This window comes from Rattus norvegicus, chromosome 9 (assembly GCF_021556685.1).
Source record: "Rattus norvegicus strain SHRSP/BbbUtx chromosome 9, alternate assembly SHRSP_T2T, whole genome shotgun sequence".
NCBI lineage: Eukaryota > Metazoa > Chordata > Mammalia > Rodentia > Muridae > Rattus > Rattus norvegicus.
The window spans coordinates 81283825-81309962 of record NC_141542.1 but is presented as its reverse complement, the minus strand read 5'-3'; the positions used below and the strand labels follow the sequence as shown (position 1 = coordinate 81309962).

Genomic DNA, 26138 nt, shown 5'->3' with positions numbered 1-26138 from the left:
TTATTTATTTAGTATATGAGTACGCTGTCGCTGTCTTCAGACACACCAGAAAAGGGCATCGGATCCCATTACAGATGGTTGTGAGCCACCATGTGGTTGCTGGGATTTGAACTCAGGACCTCGGGAAGAGCAGTCAGTGCTCTTAACCGCTGAGCCATCTCTCCAGCCCTCTAGCCACTTTTTTCATTGGTGTTACAGCTATAATTTCATCTTCTACTGTGATTCTTCCTGATTCACGATGGACTACTCAGATAAGCTATCTACTTACTGCATGATGTCACTAAATACTGTGGCTAGACAGACTCCTTAATGCAATACATTATCTTCAGGTAGAACACATTCCCAACCTGTGGGGTGTGATCCCTTTTCAGGTAGGGTAGGGGTGGGGTGGAACCCCCTTCACAGGGGTTAAATATCAGATATCATGGAAATCGGATATTTTCATTAAAATTCATGCTTGCAAATTTAGTTATGAAGTAGCACTAAAAATAACCTAATGGTCAGGGATCAGCACAACATAAGGAACTGTATTAAAGGGTCATAGCATCAGGGAGACTGAGGACCACAATTACTACTCCTGAACTAGTGGCATGAATCAAAACAGTTTGGTTAATATGTAAAAGCTTTCACGACCACAGTAAACTCAAGCTCTAGAGAGGTAATACCCAATGGACAGAGAAGTGGTACAAACGCACTAGCCATATTTTAATTAAAATAGAATTTATTAGCTTTTCTTTTAATATAAACATGAGAAAGAAAAACCACGTTAGGTTGTAGCATTCTTTTCAAAATAAAACTGCAATCAATACTTGAATCTCTAAGCTCTGAACTCCATAAACAATGTTGTTGAGGTGGTAGATTGTAATATTCCATACATCCTTCCTTAACACTTCTGTCTGTCCTTTAAAAACATGAGCACTTACGAGCACTGAAGCATTGCAGCCTCAAGAGAGAGTATTCTTGGCCCACAAAAGTCTTGTTTACAGGTAAGATCCCCAAGGTTCGATGTGAGAAGAAATAGAATGCACAGTTGTAGGATGCAAGTCTTTTATTATTTCAGATTTAGCTGCTGCCACCATCACTTTCCCAGTCTTTGCTCCCTGCCCTTTAAAACCTGTGCTTAGGGCTGCCAAGGATGCAGTGTGAGCGAGACGCCTGCGCCCAAGGGAGCAGGCAGGATATTGTTTTAATTGCTCATTTATTTCACCTGCTGTTTGAGGTTCCGATTCCTTGTGATTTGTTACATGTGAGTTAACACAGCTTTTCATAGCCTCCCTTAACTGAGTGTAAAGACACTTAGGTGATCAAAGCAGTGAGAGTCCAGCCTGGCAAAGAACTCCGTGAAAATAGGAGTGGCTCCATGGAAAGACAGGACAGCCCCCAAGTCTCAATGCGGTTGTAAGCCCTGACGCCCGTAGAACCGTAAATGCTACAAAACTAATGAAACACTGTCTAAAAGTTTGATGTTACCTTTCTTTTCAACTTAATCCTCCAAATTTGTAATATTTTTGGTTATGTTTACAATCTTTGAGAAACAAAAAATTAATTACTTCAAATCAGTAAAATTAAAACTTTCAAGAGATGTTTTGTGAAAGTTTGTGGCTTTTATGCTTCTGTTGCAGTGTCCCCAGAGAGACCATAGGACAGTAAGTGTGAAGCAATCACTAATTTTAGGGACACTTTGTACTTTTACTATTTGATCATGATCACTGATCCGCTATGTTGTTTGGCATTATGAAAACATTTTTTAATACACTTGTTTAACAAATAAGAGAAAAGTAATCGGAAAACGAGAAGCACCATTAATAGTTCACAGGAATGCAGCGTGGACACAACAGAAGTAGTCAACAGCGGATACTTTTCTCTTATGGCTCCAAACATACCAAAAACGCTAGCGGGCAGCACTTGCAAACAACACGAATGGCGAGTGTTTCCAGCAGCTTTCTGGTAACTTAACCTGATGGCCAGTAATGACTAGCAGCTCTGACGATTCAGTGGGCAGGCAAGCCTTTAATACCTAATGATGCCACAATCCGCTCCTAGGTGGTTTCACGAGTGTTAAGAATCCCATATTTGGGGCTGAGGAGTATAGCTAAGTGGTCACATATTCACCAAGCACATGCTAGGTCTTCAGTTTGATTCCCAGCACCACAAAAATGGGGAAGGATTCTCATGTTTTAATGGTAATACTGAAATGTATCAATTCTAAAAGCATATGCAGCAGTTGGGTGGGGCAGGGGCAAGAAAAACCAGAAAAACGAAAGTTATATGGTTAGTGTCTTTAAAGTCTAAAAATTTGAGCCAGGCATGGTAATCCCAGCATTTGGGAGGTAGAGGCAGGAAGATAGGAGTTCAAGGACAGCCTCAATCATATACTGACTTTGAGGCCAGCCCAGGCTATGTAAGACCCTGTCTCAAACAAAAGTCTAAAAATTGAAACAATTTAAAAACCTCACCTATTTCACAGCCATCAGCCTACATGGTAAGCACTATCTGTGTGGTCAGCGCTTTTGCTGTGGAGTGGTTTACAGTACAAAGGACAGAGAGCTGTTGCTTTGACAAGGTCCCATTCTTTCCTATGGAGTCAGCAGTCACTGTCCAGAGTCTCTTGCATCCAAGGTCTTCCCATTCTGTGGAGTCTCACCTCTGCTGGTCTCTGATCAGGAGAGGTGCTGTTTCTCCAGTCTGTCAGAGGAGTCCCTGGTGTTCTCACTCCTCAAGTCTCTCTCTTAAGAGAGGATGGCATTAGAGCGCTGAATACCAATGAAATTATCAGCGCTTAAAGATCTTCTCATAGCAGCTCTACACAAGTCTTTGTATTTGTCTTCACACAATCTTGAAATGGCCTAGGAAAGGAAACCAAACGACACAGAGGTTTAAAAAGGAGTGCAACCTTAAGGAAAACAAAATAAAAAGCAACACAAACTACACCATGGAGCAGGCACCGACCTACTGGTGTACTAAGCCATCCTTTAGAGTCTAAACAGATGCAGCCACATGAGTTATCTGAAGATGAAGGCCGACAGTGCTGTCTTGCGGATGGTATTTCCTGCTAACTGACTAACCTTTCCAGGGTCAGGACTCAATGCTTATCAAAGGGAAACTTTATTAAGTTATTGGCGAGATACCCCTGTGAGTAAAGTGCTGGCCATGCATGCAGAACTTAGGTTTGCATTCCCTGGCAGGCATGTGAGGGCCATGCCTGTTTTCCCAGTGCTAGGGAGTGGTGAAAGGAGAAGCCCAGGACCTCAATGGTCTGTCTCTAGCAACCTGGTGAGCTCCAGATTCAACGAGAGACCTTATTTTAAAATATAAATGAAGGGTGATTCAGGAAGACACCTAGGTCAACTTCAGATAAGTGTACCACACATACAGTTCTCAACGATGTAGATGTTGTGACAGGCTTTTACATCATTATCATGTTTCTTGTGTAACTGTTTTAAACATGAGCACACACCTGTGCAAAAACAATTAGTATTTACTCAGTTTTCATTGGTCTAACAACAAGGCGGGAGAATGCTATACTCAACAGCAGGAGTCTAATGACTGAAGCATTTAGAGTTGCTAGTTCACTAGCACATTTAATAGTAGAAAAATATTTTAAATTATCAAGGAACTTAAGGAACTTTAGTATGTGAATCAGTGTGACTTATTTACTAATTTTATTAATTTTTATTATTACTAATTTAAATTTACTAAAAATGGGGTTGGGGATTTAGCTCAGTGGTAGAGCGCTTGCCTAGCATGCGCAAGGCCCTGGGTTCGGTCCTCAGCTCCGGAAAAAAAAAAATTTACTAAAAATGTTAAGCCATAAATATTACTTTGCCTTATAGAAGTTACACTTTCATTTTTAAAACATTTTTATTTATGACTGTAGTAGGGAGGAGGGAAGGGCTACTCATGGATGTCTGAAGGGTACTACTGACCCCTCAGAGCTGGACCATACCCAATTGTGAAGCTCTGGATGTGACTGCTGGTATTTGAACTCAGATCCTCTAGAAGAGTAGGAAGCACTCTTCAATCTCTGGTCCCATTACCACTCTTAACATGCGACTCAGTGTCGCCCTAACGCTGCCTAACACAGTCACGGTATCCAAACTCTGACAATCTGTCAGCTGAGTGAACTGCAGCAGATTTGTGATTAAGGATATAATTTTAAGAAATTTCAAGAAGGTTTTGTGGGAATATAGAGCTTCAACATGAAACTATTATTTTTATTTTATGTGCACTGATATTTATTTTGCCTGCATGTATGTCTGTGTGAGAAGGTCAGAGCTTGGAATTAAGACAGTGGGGAGCTGCCATGCAGTACTGGGAACTGAACCTGGGTCCTCTGCAAGTGCATTCAGTGCTCTTAACTGCTGAGCTGTCTCTCTAACCCATCAATCGGGGAAACTATTAAAACTACATTACAGTTGATTAAAATGACTCTGAGTTATGATCAGGAGGCAATATTTATTCCTCTATATGATGTAGATACTTGTAGAAACCAGAAAAGGCCCAGGAAGTATGATGCCAAAGAGATAATAACCTCTTCACTGTGTTCGTTTAAAAGCTTCCCATTGTCCTCACAGATGTTGACCGGATGGCTCGCAGAAACCCACTCAGTGATGCAGCCTTACCTCTAGGTTCTGTGCTCGCTCTTTGCTGAGAGGAGCAAACAGAAAATTCAGGTTGTTGTCATCTGCTAAGGAGCGAAGGTCAAAGTAGTATTTGGCATAAACACTGGCAGGAACATTAATATTAAACTGGAGTAGCTCCAAGAAATGCCTTTCCATCTCATTCCTGGAGGACGACAAACATCAAAACTCACACAGGACAATTTTAGTCAACTGGGCTATCTTCAAAAGTATCATTCAGAGATTCTAGAATAGTTCTAAATTCTATTTTGGAACACATGAAGGCTGCCCAGCTGGATTAATATACTAATGCTCAAACAAGGTACAGCTATTCGTGGTCCTTTCACATCACAGCACTGAGTCTGGGTGGAGGGAAAAGGTTCCAGCCTCTCATGCGCTTGTGCTGCAGAGTTCCATTAGTGCAGCTGTACGCTTCAGCTCCATGCTCACTCACAAGGCCTGCTACAGTGAGCAGATGAAAGGGATGATGTATGCTGTTTATTAGCTCTGAAGAACTTGCAGACATTTTCACCGGGCTGATAACAGGAAGGGGCTTATTGAAGTAGAGAAGCGCCAACAAAAGGAGTGGGCACATCACCACGGCAACAAATGGATCCATCAAGAGCTACGCTATTATCTCTGAGGGGGAAAAACTCTTGAGGCAACAAGGATTCATCTCAAATAAATAAATAAATAAATAAGCTACACTGGATGGGAAAGGAAATCCCTTCCCCCTGCCCAGGCACATGAGGCTATGTCAATGGGCATAATCCAAGTCTCTGCTCACCTTAATATTGCACTAAGGTGACAAACTGTTACTAAGACAGTCAAAATACTCATTTTAAATTCCGGAAAGCAGAGAGATCAAAGGCAGATGTCCTGGCTACACTAAACTCACTTTAGTCTACTACATCGAGTGGAGCACTGGACCAACAAACCTGGCTCCTGTGCAGGGAATAAAAACCCCAAGCATTTGCTGCCCTAGCTGGGACACAGGAGAGTGAGAGCTTAATAAAGTGGGAAATGTGGACAAGGGACCAAAGCGGCTCTGGGGCTGTGACCTTGCTGAAGGCTTAATAAACCTTAAAAATCAGAGTACACCTGACCAGTCACAATCCTCTCTATAAATTATAGACAAATTGTAAATACTTAAGCAAATAGGACCAAGACTTAGAACATATTTAATTTCTTGGTTCTAAGTTTTTAATTTTTTTCCTTCTTCCTTCCTTCCTTCCTTTCTTTCTTTTTTTTTTTTTTTTGCTAAGCACCTCAAAAAGTATCTGACATCCTATATGGAAAGTAGGAATTTGGTTTTCTCATTTGCTGAGACTAAAGCTAAACAGCCTATGTCCAAAATTAATGTCCTGTTCATATGGCAATAAGCCTATAGAAATGTAAATCAGACGATGTTTTGATAATCAGGTAATCAAGACTTAATTTGCTACTGGAACAAACATTCTTCACTATCCCTTTTATATTTTCTCCATTAATACATTTTAACTGTGTTAACATACGGTCCTTCACAGGATTAGCGGTGTCTATTAATAGAGGCTTAAAGAAGAAAAGCACTATGCCAACAGAATATGCACCTTGCGGGTTTTTCCACATCTAAATGACATACCATTCACGGGCACAGCACATTTTCTGAGCAACAGCTGCTTAGTTAACATATTCTTTTGAACAGAAATACATTATAACAAAATACATCCATTGTGGGAAGTTTTAAGAAAAATATGACAGGCACACATTTTTAACAACTGCAGGGGAAGGAGACAAATGTGTGTCAACCTTGTTGTCATGCTCTTTGATTGGCTGAGATCATAAACAAAAGGCAACTGTTAGGAACATGTCTCCTGGTGTTTCTCTGTTCATAACAAAAGGGCTGTGAGTACCAGAGCCTCAACCCTGCCACCACTGCCCTTGCAGTGGGCTCATGTCTGGGAAATCTAACATTTTTCTGAATCTTTTCTGATCTTACAACTACAATGAGAGCCCCTATTATCTAAGTTTAAGTTTTAAGATATTTTCAGCTATCACGTGTAGTGTGTATAATTATTTTCGGTTGTCACTTGTGGCATTGATTACACATCTTGCCTTTTCCCAGGGGCCAGTCTGTAGGGGACTGACACAATGACCAATCACTCTGGCCTCAGTAACTCACAAGTGTCTATTTATTTCAGATTCTTTTGTTGTCATATCCTTTGCTAAGATGGCTACCAGTGCCACACCATTTAGGAAAGAAGTCATTCCCACCAAACACTCCGGCTGCTGTAGCGGTCTCTTCGGTAATTCTGACTGACAGTCTACTACAGAAGTGGCTAACTTCTATTACCCTCATACCTTAGTCTTCCTATGATGTTTAACATAATCAAGGAGTTTCTTCAGAACTACACGACTTCTTGAGTGCTACCCACAAAGTGACATTTTCACTGTCAAGTGGGCACTTTCAGAGTTTGCTGGAAACCTCTCCAGTGTGCATCCTGCTTGCAAACTCCACAGCCTTGCCCATTACAGCATGAGCCCGATGCTAGTGGCCATCACAAGGCGATGCCCTCAGTGGTCTTGGGGCCAGCAGGGTGCTGCGGTAACAGGGAAAGTGCTAAGTGTGCTCACAGCCACGGAAACCTCCAAGCTGCTTCTAGGGCTGCCTGAGAGGAATCCTGGAACTGGCTTCCTGGCTCACAAGATCATCGCTAAAAACAAACAACACTCCACATGCAGGGGGGTAAAACTTTTACCTCACAGTTTCTGTTATAAATACTCAGATTAAAAGGGAGTCGGGGAGCAGCAAAAGTAAACAGACAATGAATGACTTAGGCTCAAGCTAAACTTTACAGAAGTCTAGATGCTCTGAGACACGAACACAGGCAGATGCTTTCAAAAGCCAGGCGCATGCCCTTTAAAAAGGGAGAATAGGTAGCTTTTACAAAGTAATAAAATATATACTGTACTATGCTGTTCTTGCAAAGGTCATCAAAAACACAAGAAAGATAATTTATCAAGTATATATTATTATACATATTCTACCAAGACCTACCAATTAATGATGGAAACTATGGACTACTATAAAGTTGGAGGTAAGAATGTAGTTTTATGTCTATTTCTACTGTCTGTCTAAGCAGCTGCTTAGTTAGTGTATTCTTTTGAACAGAAATTCATTATAACAAAACACATACATGGTGGGAAGTTTTAAGAACTTTAAACAAGAGTTTTAAACAGCCTTTAAAAACATTCTTTAAGTTTTAAAACTTTATGGTCGCAAAGTAAGAGTACTAGAAAAATGGTTCCAAAACCTCACATACTCACATGTCCTCAACTGTAATGTCCTTGAGGATCTGGCAATAGTCTACATTCCATACAGCCTGATCATCCCAAACCTTGGAGGCAAGAAGAATGGCTCCCAAAACAATTCTTTTCCAGTTGGTTGGACAAATGTCGATCTCAGCATAAGTTAGGAGCCTCTCTAAGTAAACCTGCAGAATAGAGTGCTGATCTTTGATTTAGTTCAGGGCACGTACTGAATGTGTGGGTGTTTCATTAGGCAGTGCTACAGAGACTCTGCTCTACCTCACCAAGAGGTCAGATCTGGAGTCAGACATCTCTGCTGCCGCCCCTGCCCATGCATCAGAGTAAGTGAGGACTGTCACTCAGTAAAGGGCATCCTGAGGAGTGAGTGATACTGGTGTCATCTTTATGCTTGCAGAGCAGCAAACAGGTCAGTGCTGATTCAGGCTGTTCATTAAATGCAAGTTTCCCACATGTAATTTTACAGGCAATGTTAATGCTAGGCTTAAATGTATAAAAACCAAGTCAGCCTGAGAATATTTAAACCCTTTCAGGTTCACAGTAACTGTGGGACTAGGACGAGAGAGCCTCCCAGTGGCTGCTGGGTAGAGCAGCGCCACAGGCACAGTACAGACCCACCTGCATCCAAGCACAGTCCTTTACACAATCATTTCCCTTTTCCACTCTCACTTCTAATCTGCAACTTAATTCCTTTGCCTTTAATCACTCCAGAGACTGAAGCAGGCGATCATAAGTGAGTGCTTTGTGAGACAGGGTATCATGATATAGCTCAGGCTGGCCCTGAGCTCACAGTATGCCTGTTTCAGTCTCTTGAGTACTATTATGTGTTCAGTCCCATGTTTTAAATCACCTCTAGATTAGTGACAATACTAAGTACAAGATAAATGCTAATGCAAATAGTTTGGAGAATGGCAAGAGAAGCTCCCCAACAAGTATTTATGGTCTATAATTGGTAGAAACAAAAAAGAGTTCAGTTGTGGAAGGCAGTCCATATATGGTATTAAGTGCTTTTTATCAAGATAAAAAGGGCAAAAAAGGAGTTTACTTTTAAGAGATAATCATTTTTTAAAGGTCATTAGACTAATGGCTCAGATTTCGTAATGTTCTTCAAACTCAAGTTTTTTCCAAACCTGAATGTCTGCCAAATATTACATGTTCTCTATGAGATTATCCTCCAGCCCCCATACTTGGCACTCTCAAGTATCTGAGGAATGAATCTCTCTCTCAGGGTACCCTCGGCTCTTCCAGAAATAGTCCAAGAGCAGTAGAGCACTGGCAAATCTTGACTGCCCTTTTCTGACAGGCATGTTAGGTCCTAGTCCTCAGGAACACTTACTTGTCCAGTGTCAGTGAGGACACAGTGAGGACTTGGTTTTCCTCAAATCAAAACCAACTCTTCTCTTTTGTGGGTCTTTCTCCCCTGCCAGAGATTAGTTCAATGTGAATGTCTGGTTGCTCTGTTCAGCTCAGCTCAGCAGCAGATCACACACATACCAGCCCACCTCCAGCCTACCGCTTGGTGCACCTACCTGTTCCTGCTCTGGCTGCTATTTGAAACAGCTCTTGCCAAGCTGCTCCTCCATGTCCTCACTTACAGACCCAGACCTTCTCACTTCACTTCCCACCTGCCTGGCTGTGGAAGCCCAAACACTGTTATCCTACTGCAGTCTTGCAAGCAGCACCTCACCTGTTCCTGTTCTCCTCATTGGCAATCTAGCGAGTCTCGATCCGGGGCATTTCTCACTGCTTGCCTGTCTCACTGTGCAGCATCCTAATGTTCCACTATTCTGACCTCTAACTGTAGTCTATCTCTCCCAAAACAGGCAGGAAAGCCTCCTAAATTAAGATCACTTTTTCCCATGCTCAAGACTTACCAAAAGTTACTAACCAACCTGGAACCTCTTTCTCCCTGTGAGACTGACCCTGGCATCTCCTTCCCCTAATTTCCCTTAGTCCTCACTCCTACTCACATGGCCATCCTACTTTCCTGAGCACATGGGATGCTCCTGTATCAGTCTTGCCCAGAGGATCTCCATCTCCCTAAGGCTGCAACCCTTTAATGCAGTTAGTTCCTCATGTTGTGGGGACCCCTATTTATAAAATTATTTTTGCTGCTACCTGATAACTCTAATTTTGCTACGGTTATGAATCATAATTTACTGAAGAGGTTGCAACTCACAGGTTGAAAACCATTGGTCTCAGCACTGCTCCACTGCCTATATAATACCTAAGCTTCTTGCTTCCTCTTTTCAGTTAGGATGTTGTTCAAATGCCACTTCTCTAAGGAGGACATTCCCCTAATGAATAAAGACTTCAGGGGACTAATCACTTGGCGAGGACTTCTGGGTTGGAGAGAGAAAGAGGGGAGGCAGGAAAAAGAGACTTGGCTTTTGGAGGGAGGAGACTGAGACAAAATGTAGTAGGTTAGTGGAGGACCTGGATCAGGTGACAGATCACTGGGATCCACTACTGGAGGATTTAACTTAGAATGGCTTACAAATTAGGATCTCGTTGCTGCACCCAGCAACTGTGTTACCTGCTGATTGTAAACTAAGTTTGTGTGGTGTTTTCTTTCATGCAGCGACTCAACTGGGTTCCAGAGAGATATGGTGGCAAAGTGTGGATTTGCGAGAAGTGCACCCCAACTAACTATGGGAATTTGGAAGCATGGGGCTGGAGTGGCAAGCCAGGTGGAGAGATTTCAGAGCTCTGGGTCAGAGAGTCTGTCAGGATGAGAATGGGCTGCCAGCAGGAGCATGGTTTTTTTTTTTTTGTTTTGTTTTGTTTTGTTTTGTTTTGTTTTTAAATATTTCCTGCTACAGTCTTCTGCTCATTTATCTAAAACAAAAAACTCTCCAGTCACTCATGAGCCCTTTACCATGCTTAATTTTCATGGTAAAACGCAACTACTTGAAACAGACATCTGCAAAAACAACCGTGGTCTTCTTTATGCTCAGGACATATTTTAAAGGCAAGACTCCTGTCCTATGTGCTCTGGTCTCTGTCCTGGTGCTACAACAGTGGTGTAGAGCAGCTGGTTGTCCAGTGGCTTGTGGCCTCCTTCAGCTTTTACCATGGTGGGAGTGCCTTACCATTGTGGGAGTGCCTTATCTTGCCTTTTCTTACTCATTCCTGCGTTTCCTCCTGGTGCGCTCTGCCTCCTCCCCGTAGACTTTCCTCTCAAACACTGAAGACAGATCTGTGAGGGTTGGCTGCCCATTTTCATTGCTAATGCTCTCTGCATTTCAGCAAATATTTTTAATTCTTTACTTCTGACTCAAATTCATTCTGCAGTCTTGGATATTCAAGGGCCAGGCAGGGCCCCTCTGTTCTTCCTCTCTCTCTTTCCAACCCCATTTCCTTCCTCCACAGCATTAGTGGCCACAGGAAGAATCTGATCATGAGCATAAGACATGTTTCTCCTTTAGAGTCTAGCTGGATGGTAAAGAAATAGGTAGTCATCTTTCCTCAGGGCCAAGCATTTGACTTTTCACTATGCATCTGCTGCAGGGCAGTAAAATCCTAACCACTAGAACAACATGAATTATTCAAAGTAAGTCTTTCTATAGGCCTTCTCAATGGGTAACGACATAAAGGTAAGCACATACCTGTAGCTTAGTGAGTTCACAAAGTCTTTCTAAGAACTACTGCACTATAATCCTGGGAACTTCACAGGCAGAAATAAGCAATCATCCAAGAAACAGAGGATGGACAGTGGCCAAGCACACAGTACAAAAGAAGCTGGGAGCCTTCAACTGCAGTGAATTGCATTCCTGCCCCATCAACATGCCTGCACATGTGTATCGAGGTATGAGGGAAGAGCTCTCTCAGCAGAGGGAAGAGCTCTCTCTTAGCAATTGTTTTGTGATGATAAAGGCAATGGTAACATTTTAAGCCATAATGACTGTAAAATTCAAGTGTGTGTCTTTGGGTTCCTTCAGAAGGTTATTAAAGATTTTATGATAATTTCAAGGACTGAAATATCTGGGTACAAGCTTTCTAATGAAGCTTGGCAGCAAAGGAATAGCTTACCAATGTCACTATTGCACATTCCGCTGTCAGCTGTGCAGCACTAAAGAGTGTGCGAACAAATCTGTAAATAAATTTGTGTTCAGGATCATGCTTAAAGTACTCCTCTGGAACTTTCTCTCTCTGAAAGAAAAAAATACAATATAAATACTGAGTGAAGGAAATCTTTAAGTATTCTTAAGAATACTTGGGTCTGTCTCCACATTGTGCTCACCCGTTCCTTAAGACAATTTCAATTGGGTAGTATGGCTGCTTTTACAGCATTCATTGTGTATGTTTGTATAAATATGTGTATGGGCATGCACAGTCACAGTGCACATGAGGTCAAAGGACAACTTTAGGAGTTGGCCTTGTCCCTTTACAGTACTGGGGGTCAAGCACAGATGCTCAGGCTTGGCAGCAAGTTCCTTTACCTGCTGAGCCATCTTGTTGGCCTGGGTAGTATGACTTATTTCAATTTTTTGTTTGTATGCTTGTTTTGAGGCAGGTTCCCTTTGTGGCCCTAGCTGTCTATGTAGATCAGGCTGTTCTGAAATTCACAGAGATCCACCTGCCTCTTCCTCCTGAGTGCTGAGGTTAAAAGTGTGTGTCACCAGGCCCAGTGACTTTCATTTTTTTTCAATATAAACAGTGTGGCAATTGGCAAGAATGACATTTTCAGGCAGTGATTAACTAAATATATAATATCAGTTCCATAAAGTCAGTGAGTACTACTACAGCCATCTTAGATGAAGTACTCTACAATTGTTACAGAATAACAAAATCACCTAACATGTTTGAGGATATACCCATTGTTAGGCGATATATGGCTATACTATAATTATTCATACCCATTCATCCTTTATTAAAAAGACACACAAACACAAGCTCAGGAATTTTATATATGCTCTTCCATTTTCCTACCCAGTTTTGTTTTTTTTTTAAATGCTGAAATCATACTGATCCTAAAGTATTACAGGGGTGACACTTGTCTGCAACATACTTTAAAAAAAAATTGTCTTAGTTAGGGTTTTACTGCTGCGAACAGAAACACCACAACCAAGGCAACTCTTATAAGGACATTTAATTGGTTTTGGCTTACAGTTTTAGAGGTTCAGTCCATTATCAAGGCAGGAGCATGGCAGCATCCAGGCAGGCATGGTGCAGGAGGAGCTGAGAGTTCTGTATCTTCATCTGAAGGCTACTAGGGTAAGACTGACTGCCAGGCAGCTAGGGCGAGGGACTCGAGCCCACAGTGACTCACCTATTCCAACAGGGCCACCTTCTAATAGTGCTACTCCATGAGTCAAGCATATACAAACCATCACAAAAACCCAAAACATTTTGTTTCCTATAACCATAGGCTCTTAACATTGTCCATATAACAGTCACAGCATGTGTGTCTCTTAAGTATCATGAGTGGCCAGCATATGTCTGATAAAGTGACCTGTTAAATTTTTGTAGATTCTTCGATTGATTGGTTGTTTTTCAAGTTAGGATCTTACTATGTTGCTCTTACTATGTAGACTGTCTTTCATATCACTATCCTACTTCAGCCTTCAAGGTACTAAAATTACACATATACCCAAAACCACACCTGGCTTATACCATTTTAACTGATTTAAAGTTTCCTAATTTCTTTTTTTTCTACGTATTTGAAGGATGTTTACAAATACTTATACTGTTTGATGTTACTGAAGAGTATCTTTAGAAAAGCTGACTTTTCTATTATTTAAGACAATAAATACATTTGCTTCTCTTAGCTCACTGTTACTCCATCACAGCTACGGTCCAACACTCCTAACTCAAGCTGGAGGGACTAGTTTTCTCATCAGCTATATAACAAGCAGACATGAAGTAAACACAGTTCTAGGAAAGAAAAACACTATTTTAAGAAAGGCAAACAGATACTTACTGTGAGAGGATGTGACCGCTCATCAAAAATGTCTAGGGATCTATTTGCATCTCTGTAAAATGCAACAATACAGGGATGTTTTAGTGTCTTAGTTAACAACTGCTGGATGTAGGGCGAGGCCCAGGGGAAGCCCAACCTTTAACAATGCAAGCAGTTTACAATTCCTCCTGGGTCCCAGTTTTAAAACCTCTTTTTATTCAGCATTGTGGCATCTTTGCTGGTCAGTGTGCCTGTAAAGACTGACACTCCAGGCAGGGCCAATAACCAGGTTAAACTTCCCCCTCCTGTAAGCAGCAGTGGACATCAGGAACTCAGAATGGTGATGAACGTGAAAACATTTGAATTTCACAGGCTTCTACCTGGCTTTAATACCTGGCTTTAATTTTCTGCATTGTTTTAAGTTATACAGTTGTGTTTTATAAATAGTATGAATTAAAACTTAACTGCCCCCCCCTTAAAACACTAGTGTGTGTGTGTGTGTGTAAGAGTTCACCAAGCAAACAAATGAAGTTCACTTATTTAATCACTGCTTTGTGAGGCTGTAGACTCAGGAGAGTCCCTGACAGGAGGCACATGGGCTCCAAAACTGTTCATTATATATTCTGCCTGCTTCTTACAACTGCACATTGTGACGACTAGGAGAGAGAGCCGACTGGGAGAGAGCGAGCACGAATGAACAAATGGACTGATCCAGGCATGGCCCTCGCTCTGCCAGCACTCTCCCCCCACTGCACTACACTGCCCTTGGCTCCCCAGCCTGCTGCTGTGTTTACATCTTTGATAATTAATGTCACTAAATCCTGGCCTTTCTTTTCTAATATTCTGAATGTGATTTACTTGTGAACTCAGCCATCCCCCTTTTTACAGAATATCATTTTATGTGTAACTACAAATACTATCAAAATTGAATGTAGTAGCCTTTCACTTTGAGGAAAACAATTTGTCATGATAAAATTCAAGCTGACAAGCTCTGTAAAGCCAAGTTTGTGGCCCTATGCCTTCTGCTATGTGCTTACAGCTTCTCCATGCTCACACTTCCTGTTAGCATTATAAAGAAGGTGACTCGTTATTATTTTCCATATGACCAGGATGTATCATCCAAATCTGTACTGGTAAAAGATTCATTTATTATACAGGCACAGATCAATGAGTACAGTGTAAAGGTTCACTGAGAAACACAGAATTTGATTAGGATGAGCTTTGGTGTAGTCCTAGAAGAGTATCCAAGTCTGAAAGTGGGGTACATGGGGAAACTCACAAACAATCAAAAGATAAAAAAAGCTGAAAGCTTTAAAAATAACTTTCCCTCAAATGAATACGAGTGAGGACTGGGTTTCTTGCTTTGTTAAAACAAACTGACAGTTGAAGACAAGGAAACATGAAACTCTATTTGTCTTCTACTAAGTCCTACATTAAAATTTATAAAAATGCAAATGACGTGCTTTTTCTCAATTTTACACAGAATAGTCATTTTTAAAAAAAATTATGTTGGGGTTGGGGATTTAGCTCAGTGGTAGAGCGCTTGCCTAGGAAGCACAAGGCCCTGGGTTCGGTCCCCAGCTCCGAAAAAAAGAACCAAAAAAAAAAAAATTATGTTAACAAGATGGTTCTTTGCTGTACTTTTTCTCTCAATGGGAACAGACAATTGTAACATTGCTAAACAACCTACAATGCGTACAGAGGAGATATACAAGGAAATAGTTAAAAATTATTAGGATCAAGTTTGAAAACTCCTGTGCTAGTTACAATGTATATTTTTACATTTTAATACATATGAACCGGCAAGTTTAGAATCTTCAGTAACTAGAGATTGTTTAAAGGGTCCTAAGAACAAGGAACTCTAATAAGATTCATTTCAATATTATAATAAAAACACTCGATAGCTTCTGGTGTCTATTGTTTTATATATATATATTGTTGTATATATTTGGTATTAGCAAGGTAATTAGCTGGAATAGTAAGACAGATTTTAACATGCTCACCTGTTCTTTATGTGGTAATATATTGCTAAGGTCACACTGTGGAAGGAAAAAAAATATTTGAAGCAATTTATTTTCTCATTTTCAAGCAGGGCTGACGTTTCGAGAAGCCCTGAAGTCTTATAGTTAGAACGGCACCACTCTACTTACAGTGCTCTGACTTCTTACACAACCAGACACCATGACTGTAGAAGGATGTGACTTTGTTGACTATGATCATGTGCAAATGCTTATATATCCCTCCTGTCATTTGCCTTTCTACCTATAGAGCCTTAGTTGTAGTATTTGTGCACATGTCTGATTAGAACAGTAGGGATTTCTGGTTAGGCCTCAGATTGCAGATAATTTACAGCTGACTATCCGTTTACCACCACAGACCATTAGCTCCCTAACGTAAGTAATGAAAGTTCTGTATACTGAATAAAAGCATTTAAAATCACTTCTGTGATTATTAGTAGAAAACTTAGTAAATATGAGTGAATGCCCACAACTCTGCTGATAGAACTAGGTATCCTGAAATTAGGGCTTTCGATTCAGCACAAAGGTATAGTATTCTTGGAGGTTTCCTGAACTAGTTTAAGTAAAAGATTAATAAGAAGACATGACCCTTAGACACTGTGTTACTCTACTACGTTTGCCACAGATGATATGAACTAGAGAACAATGTGTTCTATTTGCCATCTGCCCATGCCATCTAAAATATAAACTGAATATGTTTGAGGGAAGGCAAATCTGAATTTTAGAAGTAGTTGTATATAAATTTAAAAATTTGAACTTTGTAACATTGTTGACATCAAAGATGGATACTTCTACAGTGCTTCAGTTTTACCCTCAGACTGATTTTTAAAATCACACACACAAAAATTGGTTCTGAAAAGGACACTAAGACCTACACAACAGCTCACCCAACAATCACTTGATTAGAAAAGAGGGAACCAATGTTTAAAAGTGATGAGTCTAAGGTCCCACACCAAGTAGGCAGGCACAATTCTTTATTTTCAGTAAGCAGTGGCTCCCAAATTTTGCCTCATAACAGAGTCACCCTGATTTAAGATTAGCCCAAGGCATTCTGACCAATTGGCATTAGGTTAAACAAGGCTAGGGTAACAAGATTACTTTCAAGTTCCTAGGGTGATTCCATTGTGCTGAAAAGGTTGGGAAGCGGATATGGGAAGATCAAAGGACTTGCTCAGATGTTTTCTGCCAATGGCATTAATGCCTCACAGCATCTCCTTTCTTAAGGTACTTGTACTCATCTACGAACTGAGGAGAAGACAAAACTCGGAAAAATGTTTTTTTTTTCTTTTATTTATTTTATGTATGAGAACTCCATCTGCAGGTACCCCTGCATGCCAGAAGAGGGCATCAGATCCTAGATAGTTGTAAGCCACCAATGTGGGTGCTGGGAAATTGAACTCTGAAGAGCAGGCAATGCTCTTAACCACTGAGGCATCTCTGCAGCCCTTATCTCTCTTGTCTTAGACAAAGTCTCATGGAGCTGAGGCTGGCCTCTGACTTGCTATGTAGCCGAGCATGATTTGGAACTCTTGGATCTTGCCATCTCAGCCCCCAACTTCTGAGATTGCAAATATGAGCCACCATGTTCACATGCAGGCATGTATACTGAAAAAGGCTGTCTGAGTCAAAACAGGTTTTTAATCTCGAGAATCATACATTATTGCCTATGATAAGCATTTTTCAAAATCTTTCCTAAAAGCAATTTGCTTTAATTTTCTTGATGTTTATTTTATCAAGTAAATGTACTGACTTTTAAAATATAATTAAAGAAAACAAACTGTACTTTCAAAAGTGGATTCCTAAAAGTTAGACTAATTGTAGTTGGGGGAAGGACATGAAACCTCTTGGTGTGACCAGGATTACTCTTTAAAAATAAACAAATTGCATATAGAAACATCAGAATCATTTGAATTCAAAATCATCTGAAGACTCTAATGAAACTTCAATTATCCTTTTAGTTTCCCAGATTGAGGCTTTTCTGGAAACCCACACCCAGTGATTATTGAACAGATGATTAATTAACTCAAGACCTGCAGAGGTGAGTCTCAGTTTTTGCTGAAACACAATTTAATCTCGATTGCTGTTGTAAGTGTGAAAGGAAAGATACATTACAATGAATAGGAACTTGTAGATTTTAAATGAAATTACTGATAATTGGCCAAAATTTTGTTAAAGCTAGCATATCAGAAACAAAATTAGAATTATATGCTGATTATGCTTTTTAGACTGAGGAGTAAAATTAGGGATTAAAAGCATTAACACTCTAAAACCAAACAGTTCCCAAACTATGTTAATAAAAAATCAAGTTACAAACCAAGGAAATACATTCCCTGGTCAACTCGAGTGCAGGGGAAGCTCTGCACCTTCTGCCACTGTCATAGAATGAGCTCATCTGAATGTTGCTCACGGTCTTCTCCCACTGTCACCTATGGATGAGGCTGCTTGTGTACGATGGTGCTGGTAGAGGACAAACTATTCAAAGGTAGTTTCCAAAGCAGTAAGCATTGTCTCAGGCTGTAACTAATCAATCTGGGCACATCTCTCACGTTCAACATTGCTTTCACAATAAAATGCACCTGACAGAAGCACGCTTTTCCTGGGATTTCTTGTTTGCTAACTGGCTTGCCTTTCTGTCATGCAGTCTAAGATAAAATGGAAATTGAAATTTTACACTCAGTCCCTTAAAAATCAGTATCTAATTGACCCCAATTTCTTAAACTGTGTCTTAACAGGACAATCAAAGGACTGAAATGACCAGGCGTGGCTCAGGGGCTTTCAGCAGAGGGGCCTGTCGCTCAGCGCTGGCAGCCTAGTGGTACTCACCATTTTATTGTGGTTCTAAGGTTAGGCTGGCTGACTGTGCTGTCATCTAGAAATATTGTTGAGCATGAGCTATACTTTTTAGTAAGCTGCCCTGGAGATACCTGAAGGGGAAGGGAGATAGAAGAGAATGTCACGGTAAGTTAAACCTAGAAAATGTGTTCTTTCTTTTTCCTTGGTTAAAATGTCAAATGATAAAGCATTAAGGTATTTTTACAGTACATGAGTGAGTGCAACAGCATGTGTGGTTCTGCAGGGAACCCACTGGAGGTTTTGAATGTCCACAGATCATAGTTGAGGAACGTGTTATAAAAGGCTGCCCTCGGTATGGTATCTACAAATCAGACCTGGCAAGTTTCTTCCATCAACTTCCTTTAGAAACATTATAAACTTTTACGTAAGGCTTCAGTACTTTCTCATAAATGGCAGCTTTCTACTTCAACATAGTCACTACAATAAAATAGTCTTGACTACTGGCCTAAGAGAATCTTACTCTAAGAAATACATGGTGAATAATACATATCTTAGAGTCTGAAAGTGTTCCAATGCTAGAGTTGGTGTGCCTGGTTGCTCAATCGCTTATACCAGAGGCCACAAGTTCTCTGGGCTATTCCCTGAAGCATTAACATTCCCTCACACCTAAAAACAGAAGACAAAAGCAACTTGAGGAACTTAACCTTTATTACCCGTGTAAGTGTGCTGCCATTCTGTCTCATAAATGAGGAAATCAGTGTTACTGTTGTTCCTAGAGTTATTTGTCATGCATGACACCTTCTTGTTGTGCTGTGCATGGAAGCCCTTCCTGCCTCTGTCCCCTGGCTCCATCCACCTTCCAGCACATCTCTGCCAACAACCACACCACAGAAGGTTTCTCTTCGGGGTCTCCTAAACTGCGTCTCCAGAAGAATAATTCTCAATGGTCCTAACTCCAAACGCTAAGCACAATCTTACCAGTTTCATGGAGTTCAAGTATTTGAAGAATTATGTATTACAGTTAACATATTATAAAAAATAAATATTACAGTATAATTTAACTCTAATTAAATTAGAGCATGTAAAAACTGCCAGAAGCCACAGTCAGAAACACTCACATGGTAGGTAGAACAGTTAAAATAAGACTGGAGATGTAGCCCATTGGTAGAGGATTTGCTTGATTAGTATGCTTGAAGCCCTCAATTCAACTCTAGTACTGAAAAATTAATTGTAATTTGGGAGAAAAGTCTTACTACAGATGAACTGGTGAAGAACTGCCTGCAGTGGCACTGGAAAGAAGACAATTACCTTTTTGAGCCCTCTCAACTATCTTTAAAACACTTTAGAAGTATCCATTCATTGGCAAAGAACGCAAGAATACAGCAATTACCAGACACTGAAACAGCCTAAGGTATGTTGAGACCCATTAGGTCCACAGTCAAACAGCATCACTGAATAAAGATTAAGAGCAGCAGCATTTAGAACCACATACCAATAACTTAGCACTCTTACAGAGCCCACTATTCAGATGTGCCTTCCTTTCCTCTCTGTCACCACTGTGCCCATGAGCTCTTTCTCAGAAGACACAGTTCAAAGGGCGGAGCGTGTAAAAAGCGCCAGAAGCCCACAGTCAGAAACTCTCACATGGCAGGCAGAACAGCCTTCTGTTTGTTTCACTATAAAGCCACTTGTTCTTTATCAAAATGCCCCAGATGGTGCTATCTGAAATATTAAATATCTTTTCAAGAAGGAAGTGTTTTAGTTATATCTAAAGCTGTGATCTTTAAACTGTTCAGTTAATATATATATTTTACATTACCTATGTGTTAAAGTACATACTTTTATTAACCCAAAAGATAAATACAACATGAAAATGAAACTGATTCATTGAAATGCTTTTATTCCAGTGGAAGAAGCTACCATTTAGAGTCACTATTATAGACTGGGGATCTCAAATCAAATCCTCAGGACCAAAAGTATTGTAGTGTGTTGGCTAGTGTTTTGTGAACTTGACACAACAGTCATTTGGAAGAAATCTCAATTGAAAAAAACAAAGCCCCCCTCAGATTGTCCTACGGGCAAACCTATGGTTCATTTTCTTGAATAACGCTTGATTGAGAATCATGATTGAGGGAGGGTCTGGTTCACTGTGGGTGGTGCTACCTCTGGGCTGCTGGATTTAGGGGTGCTATAAGAAAGCAGGAACATTCTGAACAAGCCAGTTAGCAGCACTTCTCCAGGGCCTCCTGCAATAGTTCCTGACTGACGACATGTCAAATATGTGAAAATATAAGTCAAATAAATCCTTTCCTCCCCAAGTTGCTTTTAGTCACAGTACTTCATCACAGCAATAGAAAGATAGTGGGTTTTGGGATTTCCTGGAGATGGGACCCAGGTGCAGTTTTTGTTTTTATTGTTTGCCTATTACCTCACCACATGAGGTCAGATGTGGGATTTTCTACTTGTGGTATTAGGTTGGCACTCAAAAAGTTTCAGATTTCATATTTTGGAACATTATGGATTCTAAATTAAGGAAGTACAACTTGTATTAAGGGGTAACAGCATATACCTGGTAAAAGTCAATTTTGACAAAACAAAACAAACACTAAAAATGAAGTAGAAACAAACTACAGATTAGCTGGTAGGTAGGCCTTCTAGTGAAGCTTCCTCCCATTTTCTTCACTATACACAGTTTCTAATTATGAATGTATAGTGGTTTTTCTTCAAAAATATTAAAACATTTTAAGTAGATTGTCTTCTAGACCCCTAGCTGCTTTTCACTTAGCAAATCAGCAGCTTACTGGCTAGAAACACCAAACACTGCCCCTGTCAGTTCAGAGCATAAATTCCTCATATGAGAGACGGATTCCTGTATCTAACCCAGAAAAGCAGCCACTTCTGCTACTCAGCCCTGCTTCCCTCTTCAGAACACACTCCTAGTTTCAAAGAAAAAACCTTAGACAAAATCTTGCCACTAACCTGTACACAGCAGGGGACAGAGCTAACATACAACTAGTCAAATCTTTCAGTCTGGAAAGCAGACAATGGCAGAAGACAATCTCTGAGCCAAGCCTGTAAGAAGCAGCTAAAGCAAGCTTTCTCTTGATGTTGCTTGAAAACTGAAGAGCTGCCAGCTGTGGTTAGCACCTGACCATTGCTGGCCTAGAAACTCCATAAACTACACCATAAACCTAAGTCTACAAAGTGTAAAAACAAAATGAAACAAGACCAGCAAAACCCTATCTAATAGGTGGTTACTAAAACAGAACAAAGAGTGAATGTATCTTTATCTGTATTCAGTCAGCACAGGCATGCATGTACCATGTGCAGGCTTGATGCCTGCTGAGGTCAGAAGAGGGCCTCAGGTCCTCTGGAATTGAAGTTGTGGATGGTTGTGAGTCAATATGTGGGTGCTGGAAACCAAACTTGCAGGAAGCACTCTTAACCACCGAGTCATTTTTCCAGCCTCTAAATATTCATTTAAACATCATGGACTGACCACAAACCTATTTCTTTAAGAAATTTCATTTGAATTAAAAGAATAAAAGTTTCTATCAAGAGCAGGAAACAGGATTGACAGGCTTTTTAATGCTTTTAAAAGATGAAAACTAAATTGGGCATGGTGGTGTTTGCCTACGATTCCAACACTCCAGAGATGGGGACAGAAAGATCAGGAGTAAAGGCTAGCCCATTAGAGCCTGTCTCAAAACAGCAATAAGAGGTGGTATGGTAACATGATGTTGGAACTTACAGATCTCTAATGGGACAGAATTATGAGCAGACTAGAATTTAGAGACACAGCTCTTGGGCAGTGAGATAAAACATTTACCAGAGCCAAAGCCAGCTAGGTCAGAGCCCTCAGTCTACCTGGCCCTGTCTCACACACCTATTCTAGCTACTTTAGCTGAAAGTTTAAAGAGGCCAGTCTCAGAGATGCAAGGGCAGAAGTATGCACTGAAAATCACAACTGGCTCACTTCGGCAATTGCTAGAAAGCAAATCTGCACTGAGCAAACAAAGTTCACAGGTAGAAAACTGAGAGGGTTTTCTCTGAAGAAACCAAACTGTCTTACAGATTGGGACCCCAGGAAAAGACACTGAAGTCCCCAAGTTGGCTTGGCCCCCAAATCCTTACAGTATGACTCTTCAGTTAAAAATGTATGGTACTTCCAGCCACAGGAAGCCAAGGGCAGCTCTACAGTTGAGGGACTCCAGCAAGACAATCAGATTAAGGCAATAGGAAAAGGGAATTAATGAGAATGCTAACATTTCAGAAGTAAATGAAGACCTAGGAAAAACTCAAGAAGGGTTAAAACACAAAGCAAAGGAATCATCAAGAAGAAAAAGACAAACTAGAAAGAAGAGATAGAAGAGTAGTACTGAAATCCTAGTCTAGAGGCTCAACATCTGAATAACAAAAATACAAGAAAAAAAGAAAATATCAAAGAAAAAAGAAAAAAACTTGGAAGAAATTGTTTGCAGACATACTGGCTCTGAATAAAATTTAAAAGTCCATGACAAACTATATCATAAACTTTCAGAATACTAGAGATTAAGTACTTAACCTCCAGAGAAGTAGAATGTCTATGTTCATACAACAGCAACAGATGTTTAACAGCAGCGTTATGGTTTGGGGATATGACCCAGGGGAACTTGCCTAGGGTGTTCTAAGTGCTGGTTTCAATCCCCAGGACCACAAGAAATACATAAAAACAAATTAACAGAAACACTATATCCTATGTACTTGAGATTATAACAGAAAAGTATCCTAAGGACTGTGAAAAGTAGTTTCAACCTAGAACTCTATCTATAGAAGGAATTGTCCAGGCCAGATCACAACAAATATTTACATGTCCCCTCCCAAGAATAGGTGTTCTAGTACAATATAAGAAGACAAAGGGGAACAGAGCATCTAGGACATTGAGGGGCCAATACAAGAGAGAAGTCTTGAGATACCAGTAACTTCAAGGACATACTCCAGGAAAAAAATAAATTGAGAAGACCTACGCTAAACCCAGCCAAAGCCAGAATGGGATGGCACAGGCTGTGAAGGGCGCCTGCAGAAGAACCAGAACAGATGCATTTAGTAGATGGAAAACATTCCTGACAGACATGTGACATATGTGACAACATTTTGGGGTAGAAAAGATGGCTGGTTAGAAAGCTAATCCTACACACTGAAAACAAGAATGTACACACAGGGAGACCAGCCAGAGCTGCAGACTGCATTTGGCTATGTGAGCTCATAGGGCATGAAGAATTCAGATTCAAACCCACTGAAGACAAAGAACTAAGGGTGTGTCACATGACTCAGCAACTACGTGAGTAGTCATAATGCAATACTGACAGGATTAAAAAATAATGTATATGTTGAGGAAATAGAAGAGGGAAAACAATTTTTACCTGTTATGATGGGAAATCAGCATAGTACCCAAATTAATGGCTTGTTACTTCACTTAAAAGATTAGACTAAGGGGCTGGAGAAATAGCTTAGCACTTCAGAGCTTTTGCAGAGAACCCAGGTTCAGTTCCCAACACCTACATCAGGCAACTCACAGTTCCTGGGCATCTGATTCCCTCTCCTGGCCTCTGCAGGTACCTGTACACATAAAACTCTTACGGGCATACACATAAATAAATCTTCAAAAAACATTAGAGTAAAAATGGATAAAACTTCATGCATGTCTGTACTTACACTCAAGTTATCTAACTATAAGTAAATAAAATGTCAGAATCCTGTTTTAAAAATGATATTAAGTCAGACTTTCCTAAGTAAATATGAGAAAAGAATTTTAGAAAGTATACATAAACAGTCTATGCTAATAGTACTACATTCCCAGTACATTTTCTAGAAGTCACTACAGACATAGTTTTAATCAAACTACTGATTCCTTAGCTTTTCAACTATTTACTTACATGGTTTAAATGGTTGCTCTTCCTCTTTTCACGCACTAAGAATAAAAAAAAAATTAATCGATCAATTCTGATACAAATACCTCAGAACAATAAAAGTAGTTGCTACTATTTCTGATTATCAACAAGCAAAAATTAAATTCAGTTCTACTTTAAAAGTAGTTTCCAACAAAATAAATTTGTCAAAATCAACTCCATAAAGTAAATCTAAAAACTGGATTTTATTTTTTAGCTAACAGAGAATAGACACAAATGAGAATTTCCATATACAAAAGAAAGTGTCAAAATAATTTAGGGCAGTGAGAAATTCACCTAATAATAATAGGTGTATTACACAACACACCTAAACAACACCAGGTCTACCTTGATGAGCCCTGGAGTGAGAGTGCTAACCTAAGTGTGCATGACAGCACTGCACACAAAGTCAGACAGACACTTGGCCACACCAGATCCCCTGTGAACACCAGGCCCGCACGCTCAACACATTCCTTCCCACTGATGTGAGGGGCACAGACAGCTTTTCTTTTTTTTTTTTTTTTCCGGAGCTGGGGACCGAACCCAGGGCCTTGCGCTTCCTAGGCAAGCGCTCTACCACTGAGCTAAATCCCCAACCCCAGACAGCTTTTCTTTTATTGCTTTCTCACCCTTTATGCATGAAAAGCCCATGGAGATACAGCAGTAGTAATGAGAATGGATATAGTCCAAGACTTGCAAAATACACACAAGTATGAAAATACAGGCTAGAAGTACCACATCCCCTTAAAGCTGGGCTGCAGTACCGCACTATTCCAGTATTGCTGCAGAATCCTCAATTACAGTCACAGTCATAATTAACAGAAAAAGTTATTTACCTTTTAAAAATGGAGGAGGGGGCTAACCAAACATCACAGAAAATAGTACAAACAAACAAAAGAATTCCAGTTCAGACCCTCAATGTAAAATAAGCACAAATCTACACACTAACAAGCCTTTTAGGAATTATTAGGACATGTTTGCTCTGAGGTTTGTGGCAATGGAATGAAGAAGTTTTAAATGACCTGAAAGTTTTGGGTTACACAAATCTGGGTGTGACACAGGCTTACTTGGAGGGGGTACTATGTGAAATATATAAAACACTTGTTTTGGTGTTTCACTTAACCCTAAATCTTACCATTCGTCTTTGCAATACACTGGATTAAGGAAGGGAAGAGACAGCTGTGAACCCACACCACACCTACATCGACAGCAATGGGAGTGTGTCTACAAAATCTAGATGCTCCCCTAAGAGTGGCAGTAGAGCAAAGCATCTCACGCCACATCAGAAGTAAATGCATGCAAAGCTTAAGTCAGTAGACAAGTCCTACGACACTCTAACATATTGAATATCAGCACTATGCAGTCTTTTCCTCAGTGGAGAAACAGTCTTACCATCCGTTTGAGATTTGCTGAGGAAAATTGTGCTTGCCCTCGGGTGGTCGGAAGGGTTTGATTCCAAAGCTAGATCTACAGAAGGAAAGGAAAAGATGTGATTATTATTTCGGAAGAAAAGTAGATGTTTTTGAAAATTATGACTAATACTTCTTATAGGGAAATGGTTTTTAAATATGAA

The 26138-nt window shown here is 40.3% G+C and overlaps 1 protein-coding gene across 4 annotated transcripts in view; it reads right to left on the bottom strand.

The window, feature by feature from the left end:
• Positions 1 to 703: 703 nt before the first annotated feature.
• The window catches only part of Ccnyl1 (cyclin Y-like 1), a 36493-nt gene continuing 11058 nt past the window's right edge, over positions 704 to 26138 (bottom strand). For 3 of the 4 annotated variants that reach the window (XM_087566241.1, NM_001447338.1, NM_001447339.1), the window contains 9 exon segments: positions 25958 to 26032; positions 24554 to 24588; positions 18669 to 18769; positions 15831 to 15866; positions 13849 to 13900; positions 11958 to 12077; positions 7926 to 8092; positions 4623 to 4785; positions 704 to 2846 (listed from right to left, as the gene is read on the bottom strand). In XM_087566241.1, coding sequence (XP_087422367.1) covers positions 2730 to 2846; positions 4623 to 4785; positions 7926 to 8092; positions 11958 to 12077; positions 13849 to 13900; positions 15831 to 15866; positions 18669 to 18769; positions 24554 to 24588; positions 25958 to 26032 — 866 coding nt within the window. In that variant the 3' untranslated portion in view covers positions 704 to 2729. 4 annotated transcript variants of the gene reach the window in all.